General features: G+C 47.8%; 1 protein-coding gene across 2 annotated transcripts in view; it reads left to right on the forward strand.

The window, feature by feature from the left end:
• Positions 1-3,621: 3,621 nt before the first annotated feature.
• Positions 3,622-16,924, forward strand: part of ELL2 (elongation factor for RNA polymerase II 2) — a 43,596-nt gene continuing 30,293 nt past the window's right edge. The window contains exons 1-2 of one of the 2 annotated variants that reach the window (XM_066987891.1): positions 3,622-3,854; positions 13,900-13,947. In XM_066987891.1, coding sequence (XP_066843992.1) covers positions 3,726-3,854; positions 13,900-13,947 — 177 coding nt within the window. In that variant the 5' untranslated portion in view covers positions 3,622-3,725. The remainder of the gene's footprint in view (positions 3,855-13,899; positions 13,948-16,924) is intronic. The other variant, XM_066987890.1, reaches the window with a different exon arrangement.

Here is a 16,924-nt window from a genome sequence, read left to right on the forward strand (position 1 = left end):
ATGCAGTAGGTGTTTTATACTTTTCATGCAACATTGTTTGTATACAAGACAGTGTTTAACCAACTAATTCTTTGTCTGGATTGTTTCATTATTTCCTTTAAGATGAAGTTTATTTCTTATAGTCTATTTCTTACAGTCTATATTTCTTGCAGTCTTATTTCTATATTTCTTATAGTCTTTATTTCTTATAGTTTATTTCTTATAGTCTATTTCCTCTAAGATTAAGTTTCACTCAGCCAGTGAGTAGCAGCAAAAACAATCCATGAACCACAAATTTTGGCAAGTCCAACATGTAGCATCACACAGATTGACATGGAAGCTCTACAAATGACTGGGAATGCACAGGAATTGTGTGTTCGGAGGCTGTGTGATATGGGCTGCGGTGCTAACAAAGGGCGGGAAGGCATCACTTTTTGTTAGTGACGAGCAACCCCATGTAGGGTCTTCAGGGAATACAGTGATAGCTAGGAAAACACAGGCTGTATAGAACGTAATGTGGCGTAGCTTGTATGGCAGGCGGCATTTTTATGAGTGGAATGCAAGAAACAGACAAGTGGCGAAGGAGATTAGAAAGTCAACACCGCAAATCAATCCAACTGAAATACTGAACTTTAAGGCAACACATTGGGACTCTTGTAGCTATATTACCACCAAAGACTACTAAAATCTAAGCAATCACTTCATACGTACCTGTAAAGATTTTGTTCCCACTGTTTGTGGAAGTATATTTTTAACCTGTATAATGAGGAAATGGAGACTTTTCTTGACAGACCACAAAATATGCCCACATCATTCACCACTCCTCCAGCAGCATGAATTATCGCTGCAGCCTCCACTGCTCTGTAAACTACAAAGACCTTGGAGAACATTAAAGAAGGAGCAAGCAATGCAAGTGGCTGCTTTTTTAACAGTAATTGGCTGTTTCTCCCAAACACTGGCCATATTAATTTTTGAAGCATGTTCATTAGAGTCAGTGCAAGCCAAAAGAACTTCAGGAATCCTGTTTATCCAAGCAGGCCACATATTTCAGTGGGTTTTGAATTTGATGTCATCACATAGCCATGAAAAACAAATTACAAAAACTATTAGAAGGAGAAGGAAAAAAAAAAAGAATAAGAAGAAGCGAGGCAGCAACTGTTGCTGGTGATACAGGGAGCACAACAGAGGCAGCATTTCCAATATTTATCTGGTTTTTGTCCCACTTTCCCCCGGACTCGACTGTTATGATTACACCCCACAGTAGGAGTCTGCAGCCTTGAACCCATTGATCTGTGGTTGCAGCAGCTATCACTACCAGACTGAGGAAGGACAACCCAAAGAAAAACACAAGCTGGGCCTTCGAGCTCTGACCTTGCTGGAGGAGGTGAGCAGCAGACGTCCACCTCTGCCCCACTTCTCGACACCAGGCAAAACCGTACCTGCTTTCAGCAACAGCATCACTGCAACTAGAGCCATATCCCCACCACCTGTCAAGGAAAACAAGTGCCGTAGTAGCACGGGAGCCAAAATGCCATATGCCTTAGCCCTGCTGCTAATGCTTGCTCGTTAATTGTGTGCGCGCATAAATGTGCCACAGCGCTGAAACACTGAAAAGTGTTTTGGCTCATTTCAGTGCTGGATGAAACACAGGAAAAGCACTAGAAGGAATGAAAATAGCCTGCTTTTATCTGTCATTTCCCCTTGGTTGTTATATTTTCTGTGAGCATAATTGTGCACCTCTGAATCACATCTGTTTTTTTCCATATCCCCCCCATCCTGCAACCCTTCCGCAGACGCCAGCCTGTTACACCTCGATAGGCAGTGGATGAATTACTCTGTTGCTCAGCTACCAAGCTTCTTATTTTACTGCTCCTTTCTCCAAGCAGCTCTTCTAGAGTAAAACAGTCCATGGGAGAGGAAATAATATACAAAGCGAGCAGCATAATCACCTCTTTTCCTTCATACATGCTCCTTTTCCACTTCAAACAACAACAAAACGAAAGCGAACCTTGCCTGCATGTATTGGGCTCTATCTACGGAAAGCAACCATCAGAAAGAAACAGTAGTTATGCTTTTGAAAATGAAATTAGATTTCTCACCCCGTCACATTCAAAATGCAGTTTGAAATAAATAGTTATCAGATGATCTAGAAACTGCAGAAATCTTAAAGCTCATCTGAACATGGAATTGGCACTTTAAACAAGTGGGGGAAAAAAAAATATGCCTCCATCCATATCTCTCTGTGCCAGTGGAAGAAATTATTTCACTTATCATCCGCCACTAAAGCAGTTTGGGCCAATGCTTCTTAATTCACGTTTGCAAGATAAGCTGAAACAATTTGCTGTGAAGGAAAACCTCTCTCATTAGCCTGGAGGTGTCGATTTACAAAGCTGCACCAGTTTAAGCAGCTCAGCACACAGTCACACCTCTAATTACGCAGGTGCAGCTTCATGCACGGGCAGGACCACAGCTTCTTCCCTATATAGGGGAGCTGTAAAGACCCCAAAACCTGCAGCGCGGTGAATGTGAGGCTGTTGACTTAACTGGGCCACACACAGGGTTTTCCTCTGGGGACTGTTTTTTGAGAATAGGGCTGTTGAGAAGCTGACAGAAAAGCCTTGGAGCCGTGGCCTGGGGCAGGCTGCTCTGTTCTCAGATCTCTGAGGAAGCCGTGACTGGTGCCCCCTCAAACCTACCAAACCAAACCACCGCCGACCAAACGCTAAAGCGGAAGGAAAACGAACGAGCAGTCCCTGAAGGGCCGGGATGTCACGCTGCTCTTCCTTCTGCCTCCTGAACGCCTGTACGGGCCCCACGAGTCCCCTCGGTGAGGGACGCCTTGGGCACGGCTCCGGGACCAGCTCCGCGCTGCGCAGGCCCTGCGGTGCTGCCGGCTGTGTGATGGCGCGGGGTGCTGAGGGACGTCCGCGCACCTGAGAGCCTGCCCGGCATACACGGGCAGCCTCAGCGTTGGCAGGATTGTACCTGTACCCGTACCCATACCTGTACCTGTACCCCTACCTGTACCCGTACAGCCCACGGGGCCCGCTGCGGACATCCCCAAACAAGGAGCAGCCGCGTGGATGGAGCCGGGTGTTACAGGGTCAGGGGCTGCGCCGCCATGGGATTTCTCATTATCACTTTACATCGTTTGCTCTGCGTGGCCAGGAAGCAATCTGCAGTAAAAATGGAAGCTAAAGGGCGTACGCGCGAAGAACGGGGGTGAAGGAAGGGGGTTGTGAGGCGTGAATCTCTGAGAGGTCCTGTGGTACAGCGTGGGGCCGACGGGGCCGCGTGACGAGCGGGGAATGAACAAAGGACGTAAATAGCAGTAGTAAATTTACGAATAGTGTATTAAACTGACGTAGTGAACAGCAATAGTGAATTTACTAACAGTGTGTTAAACACGCACGGCAAACAGCAATAGTAACTTTACAAAGGGTACGTTAAACGGGAGTAGTAGGTACCAATAGAGAATTTACAGACAGCAAAACACGCACGTTACGGACACACCGCACCACCGACCCCCCCCCCACCCGTGACGTCACGCGCCCGCGGTGACGTCAGACACGTCCCCGGCCCAGAGGGCGTGGCCGGGGCGGGCGGGCGGGCGGGAGGGGGCGTGCCGCGGCGTGACGTCACGGCGCCGGCGATGGCGGCGGCGGGCGGTGGCGGCGGCGGCGGGCCCGGTCCCGGCATTAGGGGCGCGGGCGGGCGGCGCGCGGGCGGGCGGCGCGGCGCGTAAGATGGCGGCGCTGCGGGAGGGCGGCCGCTACGCCGTGCGCTGCGGCCGGGCGGCGGGCAACGTGACGGTGCTGCACGTCAAGCTCACCGAGACCGCCGTGCGAGCGCTCGAGAGCTACCAGGGCCGGCAGGTGAGCTCGGGGCCGGCGGGCGGCGGCGGCCGGCGGCGGGGCGAGCCCAGCCCAGCCCGGCCCGGCCCGGCCCGGCCCCCGGGCACGGAGCCCCCGGCCGGGGCTCGGCTGTCCGTCCCCGGGTCTTCCTCCCGGCTCGGTTTGGGCCCTTCGAGCTCGCTTGGGCTCGCTTTATCTTGTCGCGTTTCCCTTCTGGGCTTTTTTGCTCCGTTTTGTTTCGTGTTACTTTACCGTATTTTATTTTACTTAATTTTACTCTCATTTTGTTTTACTGTGTTTTATCTTGCTTATTTGTTTGTTCACTGTGTTTTGTCTCGCTCTGTCTTACCTCGCCTTACTCCACCTCGCCTACCCTGCCTTACTCTATTTTATTTTACTTCCCTTTACCGTATCTTACTTCACTACGTTTTACCTTGCCTTACTCTGTTTTACCCATTTTTTTCCCCCCAAAGCGCTGCCTTGACACAGCAGCAGCCCCCCAGGGCTCGCCAGGCAGTGCTGGCCGCTGCCAGCCTGTCCCCTCCGCGCGCAGCTTTCGCCCTCCTTTTCCCCCTTTTCCCCCACGGCACGGCCTTCCCGAAGCCTCCCCCTGCGCCCAGCGGGCACCCATGGGTGCCCGGCGGTGTCAGGCGGGTGCCGCACACCTCCCGCGCTGGAGGGGACCCCCGGAGCCTCGCGGGGGGGAGCAGGATGGAGCCAGGCGCTCGGGGTGCTGCGGCGCGTGGTGAGCGGGGAGCTTCCTTGCTGCAGGTAGCGCGTCTGGGAAGGCTGATTAATTATTTCTAATTTATGAAACGGCGCTGGTAAATTATTTACCTGATTTCTTTTTTTTTTTTCTGAAGCAGAATCAACCTCCGACTTAGTGTAATTTTCCAGCAAATTTTAGCAAATGCCTAATCCTCACGATGTTGTGAACTGAATAAAGATCTATTTATAGCGATTATGATCAGGAAAAAAACTGAAATTCTTCCTGTTTCGCTATTTCTTCATCTCTCTAACTTTAGTAAATGGAACTCCCACTCTTCCTGCAGATCTGCGTTCCCTAATTTGATCCTGTAGGAGTCAGTGCATGCCATTGGAGTAGTGGCAACTGAAAGAATAGCAGACCAGAAAACTTTGAGATTCGATATTGCAGCCTCTGGAGTTTCTGCCGTTAAAAATGGCCATCTTCTAAACTAGCAAGCAAAATCGCGCTATTCCACCCTTTGCACTCACCCTTCATGTGACGCTGCTGGGGAGGTGCTCCTCAGACTTACCTTATTTGAGATGCTTTTTATTTTTATTTTTTAATATTTAATAGCAATATCTACGTTGGGCAGAGGGAATGAGGAAGAGAGAAGAAGTTACCAGCCTCTGTTGCCTGCATTTTAAATAGGTCAGCTTGTGAATTTCGAGTGCACATGGCCCTCCATTGCCCCAGGAGGGCAGAGCTATGGCCTGTAGCTGGCAATACTGTTCCTCTCTCTAGCTTTGTGCTGGGTTGTATCCCTGACCTGTTTCACCTCTTACCATGCAACTGGAAAAGTTGTAGCAAAGGCTTAAAATCAGTGTTGCTGAGAACTTGAGAAAGTTATTAAGTGAGTGCAGGGAAGCTGACCTATAGCTCTGTAATCGCCTTTGCTCTGTGCAGCAGAATCTTATCTGTGTAACACAAGTAATATCTCAAACAGCATGTAGATGTGTGGAATCACGATAACCCTCAAATGACCTACTTAGCCATCACTTGTAGAACTTAGGCAGGCTGTGTGTGCTTAATTGCTTAACACTCAAATTCAAATAGTTTCTGTGAAGATTGAAGCACTTGCTCTGTGTTGCTTTCTGTGCTAAAGACTTTCTTAGCCTGCATAACAATCAGCTCTTAAATTCGTGAGTCCAGCTTCCCCTTCCGCTCCACGTGCAGAACTGGGATTGTGTCTGCGGCAGGCCAGCTCTGTGCAGCTTTTTGTAGGTGAGGGCAGGTCCTGGTTCCCTGCTCACCTTTGTGCTTCCCGACACATGGAGTGGGCTGGATGCAGGTGGTGCAGGACCTTCTTCTTTGGGTTTGCCTCACTAGTGCTGATCAGCATGGCTTAAAGTATGTGAGCATCATCTGTGGCGGTATCGATATAAAGAATGACCACTTATTTTTTTAACCAAGTTCTGCTCAGCTACCTGATGAGATGAGCTCGAGTTATACAGCATGCAGGTCTACCCTCCGTGCAGAAACTAGCCCAGCAAAATCACTTTTTTGATGGCTTTGCTGTAAGGTTGGATTACCACGTGATGATCAGAAGCAGTGTAAGAGAACAGGTGAAGAAGAAACAAAATGCACGGTGGAGCCTCTCGCTGTTTGACGGCAGCGTGTAATATCACTCTCGTTGCTGGTGGCCTCTCCTAATCTGCCAGCAGCTCCTGAAGCAGGCTAGGGAACACTGCTCTGAGCAGTCCCTGCAGGGCAACGGGGACAGCAGTGTCTTCAGCTGATAGAGCTTTTAGCAGAACAAACATACGTCTGCAGTTACGTCCCGGCTGTGGTTCTCCAGGTGAAAGCAACTGTAAATCTCGAAGTTGTTCTGAATGCTGTTAAAGCTTTTTTTTTTTTTTTTCTGGCCTCTAAAATCTCAGCCTCCTAAACCCAGGGATAATTCTGGCTCTTAGGAATCCGTCTCGCATTTAAGTGTTTATTCTTTGAATAATCATTTGGACGTTCCAGCTGCAGAGGTTGTGGAGTCAATAAGCATACGAAATGCGTGCTTATCTGATGTTCCCCCCACTCGGAGCAATTGAAGTGGTGTCATGGGAGTCTGCTGTATTTCACTTACCAGGGCTGAAATTCCCTGTGACTCATGTCTGCCTCGAACAGCTAGGGTTTGGGCTTGGGGGTTAGGAAACTGCTTTCTGTTGCAAGGCTTCATCCTCTTAGAGATCAGCGGGAGTGAGGATGCACTTCTCCTCGTAGACGGGGCAAATATCTTTGGTTTTGGTTTTTGCTTGCCTGTCAGTCAGACTGAAGGCGGACTTGGCGTGAGTCTCATCCAAGCTGCAGTTTGCTCGTGCCAGCAGCTGTGCTGCAGTTAGATTCAGGCCGTGTTGGTGGTGGCTGCCCCCCGTGGTGCAGCTGGGGTGCTAATGGGATCACGGGGACCGATCTGGAGCTGGATCTCCGGAGGGGGAATGGGAGACTGGGAAGGCAAGGCCTAGGAAAAGAGAAAATCAAAATGTGAGCTGTGGTCGATTGGTAAGGATGGAGAAAACTGGGGGCAAGAATTAATAGGAGCTCTGAACAGGGAGCTGGGGATGAGGTCTGCTGGTTCTTCTCCCTTAAATCTCAAAGGGAAAGGGAAGAGGATGGGGGTGAAGTGAGCTGGCAGCGAACCAAAGCGTGGCTGTGAGAGGTTAAGGGAAGAAACCGAAAATCCTGTTGGGAGTGGGAGCGTGCGGACGAGTCTGGCGCCTGCAGTGGAGCTGGGAATGCCCCTGGTCATTCCCTCCTGCTGTTGCCGAAAAAGTAAAAATCTGCTACTGATACTCCTGCTACCAGAGTGCAGGCTGCAGGAGAGCTCCCTGCAAAAGGGGGGATATGCCTAACCGAGGTCTCTGTTTTTGTCTCCAAGTTGCCCACTTATATACACTGAGCGCTGATGATACATTCTGTATTTGTTTTGGTTTGACTTCTTCAAATCTAAGATTGCATCTCTCTTAAGATGATGCGCTTGATAATGCAGAGTTAATTGATTTAAGCAACACAAGTATTCATAATAAATGTATTTTCATCGTTGGTTGATTGCAGGGTTTTTTCCCCCGGTTTCTTACGGTAGCAAGAACTGGGTGATCTTACTCTGCATGTTTTTGCTGTGTCATCAAGTTGTGAGTCTGATTTGGGACAAATCTCTTAGTGGCAGGAAAAAAAAATAGTAATCCCTACAATTTCTATGGAGTAGAAGAGAGACACCACGTTAACAGCTGAGTTAAGAGCACAGTGGCAGCAGGGGCTTGTGCCTCCGTTGCAGACAACTGGCTCCACATGGTAGGGAGAGAATGGAGATAACCTGGTCTGTTAAATCGGTGCCACCCCAGCTCGTACCTCAGCCTCAGCTGGAGGTGTGCTGCGCCGCTGCCCCCTTGGCTGGCTGGAAAATGCTGCTGTCTTTTGGCAAGTGTGTAAGCCAGCTCTGCTGCTAAAGAAAACCAGAAGCCCTTCTTGCTGTCCTTGTCCTTTGCTTGGCTCCCCTTCCTGCGCAGGATTCGCGGTGTTGGTGCAAGGACTCGTGTCGTCAGTGGGAAACCGACCTGGGTAGAGGGGCAGCTGCTGTGCCGAGCGTGAGCAGTGCTGTAGCCAAACCTGCGCATCTACTCTCAGATAAAAGAAATGAATTTTTTTCCCCCTTCCATTCCTGTTGCTGCGCTATCTCCCTACACAATCCATGTGTCTAATGCACAGGACAGACTGCTCTGGATAAATCAGAGATCTGGTATGAAGGTGACTAGGATGTATATCCTGTTCCAGGTGTCAGAAGATTGTGGTTGATGAGACATGGGACTGCAGGAAAAACTTAGGGCAGTTAAATGCTGTCTGAACGAACGAGATTGTTCCTGCTATAGAGTTGATTTAAGGCTAGCACCTTGCTGGCACCCTGTGCGTATACTCGGTGAAGACAAAGTGGAGCTGAATATCTGCAGTGAAATTGAGATGACTTTAGCTGATCTGAGCTTTCGTGGCCCCTGAAACGAGGGAAAAAAAATATCCAAATTCGTTTCTTTTCATTCGGAAAAACTACCCGTTTAACTTTTTTTTTTCCCAGAGTGTCTTGTTCGGGGTTAGTGAGCTGAGTTTATGGAAGAGATCCGCAAGTGCTGGAGGGAACAGATTCCTGGGAAGAGAAAGCAGGGAAGAGGAAGGAAACCTTCCTGTTTCAGGAGCCATGAGCTGTGCAGCAGTAGATGGCCACGTAGCTAGAATACAACTTTATTTTCCAAGACAACTAATTGGATCTGTTTGCCAGCTTCCCTAGGAAGGGCAGTTCCATTTTCTGAGCCAGTACATGCACTGCTTTACTTGTGCTGGGGCTGCTCCTGCCTAACCCTGGGGGTGCTGCACTGGCCATGAGCCCCCAGGAGAGGTGCTGAGCTGAGGAATCTCTCTCCTGCTGAAACCAGGGCGGTTCGTTCCCCCTGCAAATCTGCAGGCTCCTTCTGCTCGCCTTGCCCCAGCGCGGTTCTGGTTGCAGCACCGGGCAGTGGAAGCGCTGGCTCGGGCAGCAGGCTCTGCTCAGGCTGGTGTGTACTGTAAGCTGGTCTGTTGCTGTGAAAGAAGCCAGGAGCTATCGGTGTCAGTTGAATCTGAACCAGGATTTTTCACATTTGACATGCTGAACTACCGTATAATGCTGACTGTAATCTTTCCTGTGTGTTAGTGTTAATAAAACAACAGCCCCCTATGGCAAATACGAGGATAAATGCACTGGTACTTGAGAAGTACTCTTGATACGACTATGGGTGCTGTGTCTCTGTTTTTTTTTGTAGTAACCAAGTCCTTACTGTATGTTATTATGTCATATGTTAGCTTTCGTCAGCGTTTTACGTTCTTCTGCCTACTAAATACTGTCCAGGTCATGTGAAGATGTGTATTTAAAGCAAACAACAACAAAAAAACACATAATCTCACCATGTAAATTTAAGAGTAATCAGGGTGGGTATGCCAAAGGAGTCTAAGTTAAGGCTGCATATCCATATCCATGCATTAAAATGGCTTTGCCAACTCACAGCATGATTGTTTCAATATATTAAATGCTTGGAGATGAGAGTTAGCTCTCTTAACTTCATGAAAAGGAAGCCTAGCTGGCTACTTCAGTTCCTCAATCCTTGTAGTAATCGGGAAGTATGACGTGACAGATCTGATGGCTGGAATGTGTAGGTAAGGAATAATCCTCAGTGGCAGTGACACAGTGTAATAGTATAATAGACTTTTTCAGGCCCTGTAGTCTCTTCTGTCCAAATACCTTTTCTTCTCTTGTGAGGAGACTTCTTATTCCTCAGTCTAAGATATGCTGACGTATAGCCATGCTGTGAATTAACAACTAAATTTTTACAGGCTCAGTGAGCAGTTGTAAGCCCTGAGGCAGGAGAGAAAAGCTGCTGAAGGATTGTGGAGGGGAGAAGGGAAAATCCTTAGGCTGACACTGTCATCCTGCAACTATATCATGTCCTAGCCTTTCTGCATGGTAGCTCTTTTAAAATCGTAAAAATGTATACAAAGCTATTGCACATCACAATCTCTAATGTGTTGATATAAATGCATCTTCTGTTCACTGTAAGTCAACATGCCTGAAAAACACTAGATAATTAACCTTGTATACAAGGGTGGTGCCGTATAAATATCCGAGTTATTTGCCAAGCACCATATGTGTGCGCAGATCTTGTGTCTTGCAAGCAGACATAGTCCCTGCCCAAAAACTATTAAGCAAAACTGCAAACCTGGAGAAAATAAGATGAGTAGCTCCCAAATTTTTTGCCCCCCCCCCCCCCCCCCCCCCCCCCCCATTTAGAGATTTATGATCTGATTATCTGATTGAAGCAGCTCTAGGTATTTTTTTTAACCAGTCCTTTGTAGGAGAATTTATCTTAATTTTTTTCAGATGGAAGTAGTGGAATGTGCCTGCAGCTGTAGCTCGTTTTTTAACTGAGCTGACGTTTGATTATTACTGCTTCAGTGAGGCAATGTGCACATCGCTTCAGCTGTTTTGGGTACTGACTGCTTCTCCAGGATCGCTTGCTTTGATGACTGTGGTGGGATTCTGGGCCTGCCCCCTGGACTCAGGACCATGAGGTTTCTAGGACTACACTCTGAGACATTTGGGTTGGACTGGCCAAATAGAGGTGTGCTGATTTCATGGGCAGGGAGCAGGAGGAGAAACTGATGGTGGGGAGCTCCAGAAAGATGTCGTTATTCTTCACTGGTGGCAAAAAAAAAAAAATAAAAAATGGTGCCATATGATTTCCCCCTAACTAATGAAGAGAGAGAGTAAACTGTGCATGGCATTAGGCTTAAAATGGGCAGCTGCAACTACAGAAGGAGATCTTGGAGTTGTCCTTTTCAGTCCTCTGAAATCAGAGTGCATTAGCAGCCAGGAAACCCAGCAAAAAGTTGGGCGTTGTCTGGGAGGGCATAGAGAGCGGTGCAGAGGTGTCCCTGAGCTGCTGTTTAAAGCTCTTGGGCACCCATGTTTCAGGTCCCCTGTAAGAATTTGATCTGTGCGTTTGCAGAAGGATGTGAGGGAGGAGAGCTGGCCCCTGCTCTTCCTCTGGAGTGATCAAGGGAGTGTAGCAGTGGCCTACACCCTCCTGAGAGTCCAGAAAGGCTGGGGCTTCATTTTGGAGCGAAAGATAAGGGGCTGAAGCTTGAGAAATGGTAGGTAATGTGAAGGTAGAGCTGATAACGCCCGTATCACGCAGTGCCAGAACAAGAGGGCAGTTGATGAAACTGGTAGATAAAATTAAAGCCAGTGAGTCCGTTCACCTGGAGGATGGTGAACTTCTCGGCCTTGCTGTCAGAGGAGACCGGAGGCAGACAGTGTCAGCAGGTTCGTAAAGAGATTAGGCAAATTCATGGACAGCAAGTGCATAAACGGATTTAAAAAGTAGTAATTGGGGATGTGCCCTCTCATGTAGGTGGGTGTGAGGAAGTACGAGGTGGATGGCACAGGAAAGAGGCAGGGCCCCTGTGCTCCATACAGAGAGCATGCTGCTGTGCTTTCTCCAACAACTTGCATTCCTTGCGGAAACACAGAGAAGACTGAGTAACTTTGGGGTACAGGACATGAAATAAAGTGAATGATGACTTGGCAAGAGATGAGAAGTAGAAAAGCCATTTGTCTGGTCCTGCAGCTGTGCGTGGTGTGAGCTCACTGTGGGGCCTGTGCCGAGATGTTTGTTCAAGCGTCAGGCTCGTCGGCAGCAGGAGGTTTGGCTGCAAGGCCATCTCGTTCCCTGCTCCCCACCAGGGTAGTCTGGTGCTCCAGATAACGTGCCAGTGAGGACGTGAGAGCCTTCTGATACTCTGCTAAATTTAGATTTGTCGGTGGCATTTTCTCTCACTGAAGTAGAGCAGGTTGCCGGCTGAGCCAGCGCACTTTCCCTGGATCAGAAACTAGCTGATGTCGAGCTCTGCGAGCCTGTGTAAGAAGGTGACGTCTGCTGCGTTCGCCTGCGTGACCACTGCATTGCCATGTCTGACTCAGCGTGTGGGGAACTGCTCTCATACGTCACTTTCTGTGTGGAACACAATTTCCTTCCGGAAAGCTGACGCCTGGGACATAAGTCAGGATTTATAGCAGTGTCAGACTTCATATATGTACCCCCATTGCATTTTTTTAAATGAGTTTATTTGTGCGTGCTGGACAAGCAGATCCATTCACAATTCGACTTGTCTGGCTTCTGGCGCTTTCCAGCTTTGAGCTGGAAGATCTGTAGAGCAAACTAGTTCTTAGCAAGCCATTTAAAGGCTTAAGTTTGTATGTGTTGCGGGCTGTTACGCAACTTGAGGTGCTGTGTAAGCCTCCTGTCACGAACAGTAAGCACAGACGTTGTTAAAGAGCTGGGGGTGAAGTTATGAGGTGGCCTGTGCCCGTGTTGGCTTGTCGCTGCTGGCAGGGTGGTGCCCGGCTCTTCGCTGCGCACGCCTGACTCCTGCCTCTGCTGTCACCTGGCACGAGCAGGTTCAGTTCGTCACCAAACTCGGGAATCTGCTGCTGGATGAGCGCGGTGAATTTTATTGTGAGAAGTGAGACGAGTGCAAGGGAGGGAGGAGGAACCTGTGGCTTGGAAGCAGGAGGGGACGGGAGCTGGGCCTAGCTTGCTTTTCCAGTGATGCCGAGCTGTGTCGTCTGCTGACACAGCTTTGTGATCCTGAATGGCACCTCAATTTGCAGTCTATAAGCACTTGCTTTTCTGGAGCAAAATGTTTATTAATGAGAATTTCATCCTTTGGTGCAGCTCTTTCAGTGTAAGCGCTTGCAGGAGGCTGACTATCTCACTGTAAAATCCTATGGACAAAGCCTGGTAAGTCGAGCCAGTCAGCACAGAAGCCATATGTTGTTCTGTCCAGCAGCGTAATTTCAGGATTCAGTAAAGCTGAGCACAGTCAGCACTGCTGCTAAAATGGGATATTCTTATCGGCGTGCTCCTGCTGGCAGTGGTGTTTTCGCTGTTGTGCGGTGAGCTATGTCAAGGAATAGATCTGGCCAGAACCTAGCCTGTGACAAAGAAAAGTTGTTTTCAGCTAGCAGTCTCCTTGGCCCCCTGCCCCAAAACATCTGCAAGTCCTCATGGACTGTGGTGCAGGATGCTTCCATCCTTGCATCCTGTTCAGGGGCAGGCTGCACTTACTGATGTGAAATTATAGAGACAAGTCAGAGGTGGCTACTATTATTTTTGGCCCTGTTGCATATGTCTCTTGGTAGATTCCTTGCTGAAGGAATGAGGATTGTGCGGGGGAGACCTAAATTACTTGGCTTGGTTATGTTCAATCTCTTCTAATCTCTGAAATGAAATCTACCTCATTAGCTGAGCTGAAGAGTGGAAAAGCACCAAAGGGTGCCCAGCACTCAAGAACATGTAAAAACGGTATCATCAAACAGGCTTTTCAGAAACTAAGCACATCCAAAACTGTAAGCGACCAGAATGTGAAGGCAGAGTTTGGGAGCGGGGGAAAAAGCACTCCTTTTGAAACTGTTTTCATACATGGGGGAAAGTTCTATCAGTATCAGCACTACTACTCAACAATTCAGAGCATTAATTTTCTTGCCCACCCCTCCACCCCATGATAACCAGGCATCCTTGTCGAGCGTGATAAAACATCTGCTCTAAAGCTTCTTGGTGCCACGTGGAAGACCACTGGCAGGAGCCCTGGACATGCATGTGTGGAGGCACGGAGACGTGGTATGGCCGCTGAGGAGGAGGCTGGTTGTCAACGGATCCACTGTTTGTTCTTTGTGCAGAAAAATACATTCTGCAGGTGCAGAGAGACTTGCGCTTTGCTTACATTTTACTTGTTTTCTCTTTCTTGCAGGATCTTATCTCTTCTCAACCTTCAATTCAGTTTCAAGGACTCCAAGGGGTGAGTATTTTGTACTTCTGTTATATCAGGAAAACAAATCCAGCATAGACTTATCTACTATTAGTTACTTAAAATAAAGCATTCTAAAGGTATTTTCAAGATACGTTTAACACCACGCTTCATTTTATTTACTGAACAATTTTACTTAAAAGTGGAAAAGAGTCATGCTGTTGGTATACCTATTTTTTTTTGTCTTTTATCACCTGCTAGCCTAAATTTGAAAGGAAAGGGTGTAACTTGTAAGTCATCAACTAAGCAGTGTAGGTGTAATACTGCAAAACTGAGTTGGAGTGTTTGGTTTCAAGGTATAAAGGTGATGTACAATTTTTGGGGGTGAGAGGGTTGTTTTTAATAACATGGACTATTGATGGTTCTTGTACCTTTTTTTGAAACTAATATAAAGTGCAATATTTCAAGCCTGTTGATAGAGTTGAAGGAAAAAGAATGAGGAAATGTGGCCTAAAGGGCACATGTCCTGTTAAGCAGTCAGCAAGTGCAAATTGGAGAGCTAAAGCTGAATATAAAATTAAATGTAGGTTGTGATCTGTGAGTATCTTAAGATATTAGGTTTAATATTTGAACTTCAAGGGGTTGTGAAAGACTCATTGTGAAAGACCGACATGGATTGTGCCTCTTAACCTTACTTCATATCATGTAATTGATTCAGTTTTCTATCTACACGTGCAGTGCTTGTGTGGATACACCAAGGAAGGGATGAGAGAAGGATGGATAAAGCCTTTATTCTGGTGTAAAGTAGTAATCCTGCTCAAAGTATTTGAAACTACAGTCCTGGTCCAGGACACGCTGGCTCATGTCGAGCATCTCATCAACCATTGCTCACAAGCAGGGAGGCAGTAGAGAGAAATGCAGCACCATCCCCTTTGGCACTCCACTGCATTTTTTCCTGTGTTCCTGTGTGTGACCACGTAACTGTTCGGCAGAGTGTGTTTTGTTCTTGTTTACAAAACCTGGAGAAAGTTACGGTTTTGCTTAGTTCAAAAAAAAGTTCTGGGGTTATAAATAATTAACCTAAGTATTGGCACAAAGTTTAGAGAGTGGTACCAGTGTACTTTATCTAGCCTGCATTCTCTCTTTCTCTGCAAAAGTTCATGTCCTTATTTCTCCCATGTTCTTTAGTAACAGCCTTACAGGAGCCCTGTATGCAGTTTTAGATAATACTAGGCTGGAGGAGACCTTGTTTCTCATCTGTGAAGATCTGGTGGTTGTTGTTGTTGCTGTTGTGGTGCACCGGGCACCTGCATCACCACCATATGTGATGTACATACATCCCCACAGCAGCACTCCATATTCTGCTATATGTCAGAGCAGCAAAGCATTGCGGAAGCCCAGGACAGCACTGAAAGCAGGAGGGGATGCTGGAGTTACGTATAGGATGTCCGTATGGTTTGTTAACTGATGCTGACAACCTGTGCCAGCAGTGTGAGCACATGGGGTCTGGGCTGGGGTGTTACAGGGGTGCCCACGCTCCTTTGCCAGGAAACTGGGGCTGCAGGGATTAATGCTCCTGTGTTTTCCTTCCTTGTTTTTTTTCTCAGCTCCTGCTGCAGTGTGGTGATGCTGCATCCCTCCGCTGTCTGCTGTAGGTCTAGTCCAGGGAGGGATGGAGGCTCTCCATGTCCTATTCTCTTCCCACTTCTCCTCGTGCTTCTGCCAGGTAGAAAACAGGAGGGGAGGACACTGCCAGCCACCCATGAGCGTAGAATGCTGTGGGGTCAGTCAGAAACAGAAAAAGCTGTTCTTCTGTCCACCTCCATGGTTGCACGTGTACATATGAACTCATGTACATGTTTAACAAAAATCCATGGTCCACAGAACGCTGTAGTTGCCCCAGCTCCCTGAATCCTCTTTCAGGAGAGAGGCAACACAGCTGTCTGTAACTTGGTAGCCTATCAGCCTGGGTTTAAGTCACTACAAAACAATTGCTTTATCAGTTACCAAACGTCTAACAGTGAAAAAACACTTCTGAAGATGGAAACGTCTGACAGGACTTCGCTGTGTGCTACAGAAGCAAAAATCTCCTATGGTGCTTCTCAAATCTACACCTAATCAGGGAAATGCAAGCTAAGGAACTTACTCCAGGACATTCTTAGCTCTTAAGTATCTGAAGTAGGGGCAGTATTTTAAATTTGTTAATGGAGATGATGAGACTCCTTTTCCTGTATATTTTGAGTGCTTCCAGAAGTTGCGGAGTTGCAGGCCAGGCCACCCTGAGAGGCCTTTCCTTCCTAGGGCATGATCCTCACTGCCCATACACCACACAGCATCACCTTGGACATTTGTGGAAATCAGCAGCTGCACAGATCCAGGATACAATGCTGGATTTGTCCTAAAAATCTGTTTTCTGAAGTGCTTCATCTATAGTTGCAGGCATCCTACTTGCCTTCTTCCATGGGTAATGGGAAGGGCTGAAGTGGAGAAACAAGGAGCGCTCTGGCTTGGGGTGGTCTGGAACCGTGTTAGGTGAAGGAGTTGAGAAGCTGGGGCTTGGAGAGGAGCCTTAGGTTAGAAGGGGCGAGGTAGGAGCTTTTAGGTTGTGTGTATGTTCTAACAGGGAGCTCGGATTTCTGCCAGAGCAAGCTTAGCTTTTTTCTGTTGTAAGGTGGTGTTGCCCTGAGGGCGTCTGAAAAGCACTGGCTGTGTATTGGCAGTCTCAGAGGTGCCCTAGAAAATCTGTGGACACAGTAAGACGGTGTGCATTTGAAACAATAATAAATCACCTGTGCATGCTGTGTAATTCGTCCCTAGACACTTTCAGTACAATAACCACTGAAACAGTGTTCGTACAGTTTGCACCGAGCTAAGACTCTGTCATTGATGAAATATACACGAGTGTTGAAATGAACACACCAGGGCACAAATCAGCCCCAGGGGAGGAGAACTTTCCTCCTGGAGCATCTCACCCCTGAACCGTCTGGACCATAATGTGTGGTGCTCTGAGTTAAGTGGAGAATGCAGG

The sequence above is a fragment of the Anser cygnoides genome, chromosome Z (genome assembly GCF_040182565.1).
Source record: "Anser cygnoides isolate HZ-2024a breed goose chromosome Z, Taihu_goose_T2T_genome, whole genome shotgun sequence".
In the NCBI taxonomy this organism is placed as follows: Eukaryota; Metazoa; Chordata; class Aves; order Anseriformes; family Anatidae; genus Anser; species Anser cygnoides.